This window comes from Olea europaea, chromosome 2 (genome assembly GCF_002742605.1).
Source record: "Olea europaea var. sylvestris chromosome 2, O_europaea_v1, whole genome shotgun sequence".
NCBI classification, from domain to species: Eukaryota; Viridiplantae; Streptophyta; class Magnoliopsida; order Lamiales; family Oleaceae; genus Olea; species Olea europaea.
Window position 1 is genome coordinate 12,713,294 of NC_036238.1, and position 10,746 is coordinate 12,724,039.

Consider the following 10,746-nt stretch of genomic DNA (forward strand, 5'->3'; position numbering starts at 1 on the left):
ATTAAAATTTGATTTTAATCTAAATCAAAGTCAAACAATTAATATTAACTACATCTTTCATGAGTTTTACAATTTTTCAATCATACATTTCAAAAATTTCTATCACGATCTACTAAAAAATTTAATTTTAATCTCCCACCAAACACCCTTTTAGAAATTGTGGTGGAAACGTTATTAATCCCATAAAATATGTAATCATAAATTTACAATTAATTGTCAATTTTGACCTAAATTTTAATTATATTTTTAAAAGGGGATTTTGTTTAAGAAGCCTAGTCAACCATAATCTTTGGTAAAATAGCCTATATCAATACTTTTTGTTCAAGTAGTTCATAGTCTATTTGATTATATATTAAAAGTCTTAAATACCTTTAAATTGAAATGACTAAAATATCCAATTTGGAAATGAATATTACCCAAATCCCCAAATATAAATCCCTAAATCCCCTTCATTTCTCTCGTTTTCAAGTTCATTTTCACCGTATTAAACTCACTTTCAAATTCAGCTGTATTCTTCTTCATATGCATTATTCTTGCTTACAATGAATGATTGCATGTTGAAGTTCCCTTTCTTGAACCAAGAACAAATGAAATAGTGCAAATTTTGGAGGTGGGTTAGCAAGAATCGATTTCACACAGTTGAAGGTGAGCTTTATAAATTGAAAATTATAGATTTGTTGTTATTTTCTAGTTGTATACTATGAGAAAAATCAATTGGGTAATTAAAATTTGCTGTAAAATATTGAAACGGAATGGTGCCGTTTCTCAGTAGTTGGGTGCCCTTTTTTCCCAGCTGACTACCGTTTTAATAAGACAATGGAGGTATTGATATACCTGTTGGCAAATTAGTTGTTTCTCCATTCTTTTATAGCATTTTATTATCATAAATAAATTTAAACGGCACATACACATTTTAAACTACGAAATATCGTTTTATTCTGCTGAAATCTGTTATGTAACAATATAAGTAGCCTTTTGTTTGTTATTGAAGTTGTGATTTATAGTATTCAGTTTTGACAATTAATGGAGTAATATATTATATATTTTTTTGTTGAATTGCAGATATGGACTCTGGTGCAATGATTGTTATTTGTTATTTTGTTAAATTTGAAAAGAGTGATGAAGGTGAATGGAGTTGGAAATTGATAGGGAATGATGAAGACACCGCAACAAATATTTTTGTATCAAAAACAATCTCATATGCAGAGTTGTATAACGAAGTCCGAAAAGCAGTTAAGGTTGATCCCAATATGTATGACATCGATATGAAATTTCTCGTTCCCGACATGGCAAAATTATCAGTTCCGCCAATGAAAATTACTTGCGATATGGATGTTAGTTGGTTTCTTTCTTTGCATGACAAAGTTCCAATTTGTGTAACCCTTGTAGAAAAGGGTTATGTTTATCAACAAGACATGAATGTTGATATTGTAAATGTTCAGAGAATCATGAATGCATTTCAAATGTTGTTGCAACTAACAATGCGGTGGAGATGGATGAATTGTATATGCAAAATGATCAGTCCGATGACAATTATATGTGACCGTTGTCTCCATGTAATCAAAATTGTGAAAACGATTGTGTGAACTTTACAAGTGATGATTATTGGGATGGGGTAGAATTAGTGCATGACAACTACATAGATGATTCTCATGTGATAAATGAAGACAATGTTACTAATAATATACCTTTTACATTGGTAGATGAGATCATTGACATTTCCCAAGTTGTTGCCTGTCCGAATCCTTGTGGAACATCAGTTAAGATTCCTGACGTCGATGATGTGCACGTTAGCCAAATTTTTCGCAACAAGAAGGATCTTCAGGCATCACTACAAATGCTTGCTGTAAGAAACTCTTTCGAATTTAAGGTCACTAAGTCAAATAAGAGTACATATGTAGTAGTATGTGTTGAGGAAATTTGCAAATGGCATTTGCGGGCAATATGATTGAAGGAAAGTGACGAATTTGAAATTCGAAAGTATTCACGTTATCATAATTGTTCATTGGATGTTCGTAACAAAGATCATAGACAAGCTAGTTGTTGGATGATAGGAAAACACATCATGTCGAAGTTTGAGGATCCCAACATTATATACAGACCTTCGAACATGCAAAATGATATTCGTCGGGAGTTTGGCATAGATATAAATTATTATAAGGCACGGATGACTAGAGAATATGCTATAGAGCTATTAAGAGGTTCACCTGATCTTAGTTATGATAGATTGGCCAAGTATTGCAATATTCTGAAGAAGAATAATTCCGGTACAGTGACGTTCTTTGAGGTTGATAATGAGAATCGATTCAAATACTTTTTTATGGCTTTAGGATCAGGCATACGTGGTTTTCACTCATCAATGAGACATGTCATTTCTATGGACGGAACATTTATGAAATCAAAATTTCGAGGTACATTACTTGTTGCCACATGTCAAGATGCAAATCTTCAGATATATCCTCTTGCATTTGGCATTGTTGATTTTGAAAATGATACATCATGGACTTGGTTCTTCGATAAGTTGTTTCATGTAACGGGTATGTTGGAAGGGCTTGTTTTCATTTTTGATCGCAAGGAGAGTATTGGTAACGCTATAAAGATTGTTTATCCTTATGCACATCATGGATGTTGCATGTGGCATCTACAACTAAACATAAAGTCAAATTATCATAAGGCCGATATTCTGCCATTGTTTATGGCAACTGCGAAGGAGTATAGTTTGATTAATTTTGAAAAATCAATGGCAAATCTATATCGTAAAAGTTTGGTAGTTGGACAATACCTAGAAAAGAAAGGTGGGTATGAATTTTGGTCCCGAGCACATTTCAAAGGAATTCGTTACAATATTATGACAACTAACAATGCAGAATCTTTGAACTCGTTATTCAAGAATGCTCGGGAGTTTCCAATACTTGCTATGGTTGAACAAATAAGAAAAACTTTACAGAAATGATTTTATGAGAGACACATTGAGGCGGAAGAATGTGCAACTACTCTAACCCCGCCCATTGAGGATAAAATGCATAAAAAGTATAATGATGCAAAGGGACTGATAGTGGTACCAATAAATGAGTATGAGTTGCACGTCGGTGTTGAGAATGAAATGCATATCGTGAACTTGGAGGCAAGAACCTGTAGTTGTAGGGAATTTGATTTGGAAAAACTTCCTTGCAAATATGCACTTGCAGCAGCGAAATTTAAGGGGATATCTTGTTACAGTTTGTGCTCACCTTATTATACCAGTGCTAGTTGAAACAAGTATATGCTGAATGTATATATCCAGTGGCAAATGAGGCTGACTGGGAAATCTCCAATCAGCCAAAGGTGTTACCACCCATTTCGAATCGACGACAAAGTGGACGTCTGAAAAACCGTCGTACTCCATCAAGAGGAGAGGGAAAAAAGACTCGTAAATGTAGTAGGTGTGGCCAAAAGGGCTATAATCGTCTAACTTGCAAAAATGCTCTACACTAGTTGACAGATGCATAGAACATTTTTTGTTTAACATAATCTTGAAATTATAATAGATTATGATAATTTTTGATATATTGTGATAGTTTTCTAACAAAGTATGATAGCTACTTCAGACAGATTTTTGATAAATATGACAGCATCAAAATTTGTTCAGACCAAAATGGCATCAGGTTGTTTTAAATGTATGGGTGCAATGTCTACTCATTTCGTGTTCATTTTTGTTCATTCACGGTTGTTACGGACAGATGGATGTTAATCATTTATTTAATCTTTACATTGTGATATATTTTGATCAATTATAATAGATTTGTAAGTCAGATTCTGATAAAAATGATAGCAGCACTGTTTGTTTAGCCAAAACGGTAGCTGGGCGTTTCAAACTTATGGGCGAAGTTTCTACTCATTTCGTGTCCATTTGGTGCAACGACGCTCGTAAGCACTTGAAAATTGAAGGACGAAGGTTCGAATTACATTTTGCCTTTACGATCGACGCATTTATCCGAACTATAGCGAGTTTCTCTATAGTCCCACCGACTACACTTCACTACACTCCGCTTGACAATGAAGAACAACCTAAGGGGAAAGTGTGGCATGCAAATCATAGCACGTGTAGACGTTCAACGTGTTCGGACGTGTATCATGTCCCAAGCATCGTTGCGCTACTTTCGGAGTGAAATCGGTACCTCCGGACCCAAACGGAAGCTGGGCGTTTCAAATGTATGGGCGACATTTCTACTCATTTCGTGTCCATTTGGTGAAATGAAACTCGTAAGCACTTGAAAATTGAAGGATGAAGGTTCGAATTATATTTCGCCTTTACGATCGATGCATTTGTCCGAACTATAGTGAGTTTCTCTATAGTCCCACCGAATACACTACACTACACCCCGCTTGATAATGACGAACAACCTAAGGGGAAAGTGTGGTATACAAATCATAACACGTATAGACGTTCAACGTGTCCCAGACGTGTATCATGTCCCAAACAACGTTGTGCTACTTTCGGATTGAAACCGATACCTTCGGACCCAAAACGGCAGTTGGGCGTTTGAAACGTATGATTGTAGTTTAGGGTTTTTTTTTTTTTTAAAGTTAAACGGATACTTCTTGAATTTCAATCGTATTCCAAGGAAAACCGAATGATGGGAATTGCAACCAAGTCATCGAGGACAAAGAACGTACATCCATTACTCATAACATGTCCGAACTAAACAAAGCATACTTCAAGAACATATTATTTTGAAATCGCTGTGCAGAAAACATATCCTCATTCCTTCTTCCCAATCCCATGAGACATGTTATAGATCCCTCTTCCAATCATATATGTAAAGAAGTAGCAGCCAAAGCCAAAGGAATGGCGACTGAAGTAATCTTGTCATACGGTCCTTTCAGATATGTGTGTTTGTAGATGCTCTGAAAATACTTCTGCTTCTCAACCAGCTTTTCCCATGGCCTAAAGGGCTCTTCAGACATCCTGATTGTGAGTTGAAAAGGCACGAAGTAGCTGATTGTAGTTTAGGGTTTAGGGTATGGGGCTTAGGGTATAGGGTTTAAACCTATACTACAATTTTTCGAAGTACAGTGTTTTTAAGATATTTCAACACTAATTCACTAGTTTTGGAGTGAATTCGAGACTCCTTGACCCAAAATGACATATAGACGTTTTACTCTTATGGTTGCTATTTAAGGTATACGGTATACAAAAAATCACGTGTATTCATTCAGTACATGCGATCATGTTACAAATATGACTGCCATTTAGGCCACACAAACCATAGAACATTTTGGTGCACTTTAGGAGAACACTTTAGTCCTATGACCCAAACGGCATGCTGTCGTTTTAAACGCAGAACTGTCGTTTTTCATATAATAGTCTATTTTTCAATACCATATAGATAAAGTTATGACAAACTACATCTTCCTTTCAACCATGTCTACTTCAATATTTGAATGAAACATCCTATAATGAAAATAATATAATTTATAAAAAATATTGATCAACATCCAAAAAATTAACATCCAAAGAAACTAGACAAATCTAATTGATCAGCATCCAAATCTGAGTACACAAAATCAACATCCATAAATTTCATAGGAAGATTGATGAACATCCAAAATTGACTAGACAAAAATCAGCATCCGTGCACATGTTTTCCAACTACATCATTTCAAAACTACCATGTAGACAAAAATAGCATCAGAGTTATCAATCTTCCAACCACATAAACGTGCAAAATATACCCAAAAAAAACAATTATGGATCTAAATACATAGCAAAAACTTCAGCGGCTAGTTTCTTCCTCCAACTGTCAATCATAGTATCTGACATAAGTTTCACGTCTAATCCCGCCGATAAAAGCTCTATGAACTTGATAACGTATATCTCACAATCTCCCCTACAAATATATATTTGTCATAATAAATATATGCACTCTCAAAATAAGTGAAAATTTAAAAAATTTTAAAGATAGATTATTTACGCATTGTTTTGTTGTGGAACGTCTGTATGTCGACGCCATAGAAACTGCTTGTGTGGGTAATTTTCCCTGAATAACAAACTTTCCTTCATCATTCTAGGAATCACCTTCACAATTGGACGCATGATTTTTTGCAATTTTTCAAAACGAGTCAAACTCTTCATGCTGTCATATACATATATAGTTCGTTCGGCAAAGTCCACTTTAAGTGCAATCCAGTGCTTCATTTCCACATTGCAGGGAATATACAACGATGTACAAGAATCCCATCGCTTACTCCATTATAGATTTTTACCATATATATATCTTGTCATATTTTTCATCCATTTAAAGTCTTCTACTGGATTTTTTTCTTTCTTATGCAGCTCAAAATCTTCAAACCACTTGGTGCACATGTTAGTAAAAGCACAATCCAAAATTGTACAATCTTGTGGGAACACAATAGGATATGTATGTATTCGTGCCCTCATCAACAACAACGCTATGTCAATGTGCTGTAGATGTATAAAGCCGTTTAAGAATGAAATGAAGTATGAGAAAAATATAGAATGCTAAAGTACTTACATCACTATCGAGCCATCCAAATTGCTTCTGAATTTCAAGAAAGAAACTTTTTGGCTTCGTGAACATCATCATGTCCACATGTTCACTGCATAAAACAAATAACATAAGAACCTATATTACAACTTTACAAAAATAATTAATGTAAGAATAGTTACCTGTCAGGTGCATTAACCAACCAATTCTGTAAGTCATCTATCTTAGTCGGATCTAGCTCTCGAAATGGGTCAAATGCGTTTACATTGTGAAGCTTCCTCCTCTTCTCCGGATTTGTGAACGGAGATTCAAGAACAAGTGACCTTTTCTTGATTCTCATCCCGAGCCCAATCTGACTTGACTTATCAGACTCATCTTCCACCACTGTAGGGATGGAATCCATTACATCACCATGTGCTATAGAATCCATTGGTATACAGGTATCTCTCTCTTCCACACGAGTTTCATCATCATTCGGCAAATCTGTTGCTTGCCTTTGCTCATTTTCCACTTCAATGGGATTTGGACAGTTATTCATATCATTTGCTTGTTTTTGTTCATTGCCATATGCGGGCAACGTTGCTTCTTTTACAATAACTGGTTCATTTGCCAACACATAAACTACCACTTCTCTCTCCTCATTGCCATCTTGATTCTCATCATTTTGAACTTCTACATGTACAAGTGGATCCTCATTTACATCACATGCTTCTCCAGTATTCATAAATCCACTACGAAGAGGAGAGTGATATGTGTAAGGTGTTGTTGACGGGTTAGAATTCTTCATCCACTCCACAACAGAAGATATCTTCCCATCAATTTGTCTACAAAAGGATGTAACACAATCAAACCTTTGGTTTATGTAAGATCGTATCTCATCTATCCGCCCTTCATTTTTCCTCTCTAAAATCTCTACCATATGTAGTAATTGCATTCTCAATTCCTAAGCGAACTCATCTCTAGATGGATACAGAGATGGATATGATATAGATGGTCCCGGATGAAATGTATGAGCATCTGTAGAAGTAGGTGGCCTATGAAAAGAAGATGGATCCCGAGGAGATGTAGAGGCATTAGGAGAGTGGCAAGTTTGCTGAGGAAGATCAATACAAAGATATCAACTGTTGGATCCTCTACTTCATCCTCGAGTCGATGAATCTCTATCCAATATGCTTTAAAAGCCTCTTCTGGTGTAGGCTTCAGTGTGCAATGAACAACAATCTATATGAAAAATGAGAGGTACACTTAGTTGTTATAAAGTACACTACATATTTTGATATACATTTAAAATTTACTTACATTTGGTCCATCCATACTTGCACCAATATCCTTGTAGTTAGGCATTTTAGAAGAATCCCATCGACATATTCTGGGGGAGTTAGCCTCCTGTAGATTCTCACCATATCTCCGTCTAATAGATGGTATGGCTTCATGGGCCCAAATCTGCATAAGATGCAAAATATTACAATCTAAACAAAATGAATAATAAATTATAATTTTAAAAATATTACCTGCAAGGCGAGTGGAAATCCATAAATTGAATATGGATATTTCTCATTATTTATCAAGTATGACTTCACCAACGATTTCCAGTCACTCGTGAATACATCAATTGTGCGGGCAAACACCTTTCTCTCCCAAGGATAACTATTAAAAGCATCGAGCTCATCAACCATTGACAAGTGTTCTACATTTATGTATGTGTAGCTTTATTTGGGTAGTAGTACCGTTTCCAAAATATATACAAGCCCAATCTTGTACTTGTCTTCCATACGCACTTTGCGACTTTCAATAGCTTCCTTCAAATTGTGCACCGTTATGCCTTTCTTACACTTTTTAAAGTGTTTCTTCACCAATCTATCATTAGTCACAATATGGGGCTCCAACGAAGGCTCCTCACTAGCTCTCAACCCCGTTATTAATGAGAACTCGTATAATGAAAATCGTGTTGGCTTACCTCCAATTGAAAACCAGATCTTATTTTGTTTTTTGGTTACAATCATTCTCAATACAAGTTGGTGGACTAGCTGTGCTGAAAAAGGTATGCGCTTCATTCGATATAGTTGTCCAAAACAAGATTCCATCAGCATTTCTTGATGAACATCATCTAACATTTCCCAAACATAGTCAAATTTTTGAAGGGAAGACTTCTGCGAAGGCCTGCCTTTAATTTTATGTTCAGTGGGAATCATATAATCAAATGAGCATTCCATTTCTGTAATGAAAAATATAAAACAATCATGCTAAGTTATCAGAATTACATAAACGACAGGGTGACATTTCCAGAATTGCATAAACGGCAGGGTGACATTTTCAGAATTATATAAGTTTGGCACAAGATATTAAGGATCAATTTAAGATGAACCCATTTATGAACTGGAATATATATGCCTATTCTATGTGGGACTATAGGACATACATTTTCATATGCACACCATAATTAAATGAATGTACACATGAGGCAGAATTGTTGTGTAAAAAGAAAAATCTAAATAACCATTTCATAACGAGAAAACCTAAGAAATTAGATTCATATGCACATCAAATTAGCATTAATTAAACACCCCAAGATGACATTTTCAGAATGACATAAACGATGAGTTGCCATTTTTAGAACTGGATAAACTACATAAATGGTCACGTGACATGTTCAGTAATGGATTGTAATTGGTCTTGTTAGACTTATTTACTTTTATAGATTTGCTTTTATCCAAATAGGTCCTCCTCCTGCGTAGGCTTAACATAAATGACAGGGTCCTCTTAGATAGATTTGCTTGTATCCAACAATTTGAAATTGCAACCAAATTGGACTGTAACGAAAATCATATGTCTTTAATTCTACTAGGTCAACAAGTAGTGATCCAACATTCTACAAGTAAAGCTGACACTGAAAAGATGTAAAAACAAAAAAAAACTATATGAATAATCTGACATTAAGTGTTCAAGAAAGATGGCCTAATTTAGTTATGTCTAATTCAAATGCAAAATGAAGTATGACGAGAGAAATTAATAGACGACAATTCAAAAGATCACTTAATGAAAATGGCAAGAAAGAAATTACTATCCAAATCCACAAAGATTATAAATTCTACCATAATTATCCCAGTAAAATAGTCGATCATGCACGTTTTCTGCAATTTTGAAGTAGTTAAATGTTAAAGTAAAACAAAGAGTTATTAGCTAAGATAAACAACCTCATATGAACATAAGCAGCTGTGGGTCCAACACATGCCTTAACGACCTAAGTCACCATTCCCTTAATTTATACCTAATTAGTGTTATCTTAACTTGCTATTGCATAAGTCACTAGTTCTTAACTCGAAGACCTATGATAAAGAATCACTTGCCTAATAATACTTTTACAGAACTTACCCTTTAACTTGTACAGTTATAGGCATCGTTACGCACATAGAATTTCTATAGTAGTTCTCTGTTTTGGTCGAATTGCTCTAAACCTCTAATTTAACTTGTACAGTTATAGGCATCGTTAGCTCATATAGAATGCCTATAGTAGTTCTCTGTTTTGGTCGAATTGCTCTAAACCTATACATTATATGTAGATCCTCTACATATAATGTTCACTGTTAAAAACTCTTTACTCCTACTAAGAGTAAAATTGCATTTATGCATTCAATCATAGTTTTAGCTAACCAAAAATTTCGAAAAATTCAGAGAATGCGAGGGTGGAAAAGCGTTTAATCTCCTTTAACATACATATCAGTTAACTTTAATAAAATCCAAGAAACTTATTTTCATTAAATAATTACTTCTTTAATTCATAACTAATTGAATGAGGAAAAAATGAAGCTAACCCACAGAAATGAATGCATGCCCAATTCAACCAATAGCCTCATAAATCCTTTCTACCTGTTATCGTTCAAAATTATATCCAAATATTCATATGCCCATTTAAACTATTAGTGTATATAAAATGTAAAAAAAGAAAAAATCAAAGAGCAACAATACAACGCAAATGGACCAGAAAGATGGTTAAGATACAATACACTCACTTTCAAGAAAAAAGAATTAAATGGGATACAATAACAAAATATTAATGTGTTGAGAAGCCGATATTTTTTTACAAAATTCATAGAAAATCTTAGTGAAAATGGAAAATTGATGAAACCATTATACCTGAGGATAGACAACTAAAAAATTGGTTCCTTCAATGAGCTATTCGCGATTACTTGTTCGTGGCGTGCGGTGGAGCTGCTCGAGGTGGTGGTAGCTTTCCAAATGGAAAAATATCAGGCTCCTC

General features: G+C 34.7%; 1 protein-coding gene and 1 pseudogene across 1 annotated transcript; one reads left to right on the top strand and one right to left on the bottom strand.

The window, feature by feature from the left end:
• Positions 1–2,065: 2,065 nt before the first annotated feature.
• Positions 2,066–2,953, top strand: LOC111372495. Its single transcript, XM_022994848.1, has one exon. It carries the CDS (start codon positions 2,066–2,068, stop codon positions 2,951–2,953), a length of 888 nt encoding a protein of 295 aa, XP_022850616.1.
• A 1,622-nt stretch (positions 2,954–4,575) lies between these two features.
• LOC111375863 lies at positions 4,576–4,976 on the bottom strand (annotated as a pseudogene).
• Between the last annotated feature and the right edge of the window lie 5,770 nt (positions 4,977–10,746).

Coding starts and splice junctions, on each gene's coding strand:
- LOC111372495 (XM_022994848.1), top strand. CDS start 2,066: ATGTCGAAGTTTGAGGATCCCAACATTATATACAGACCTTCGAACATG.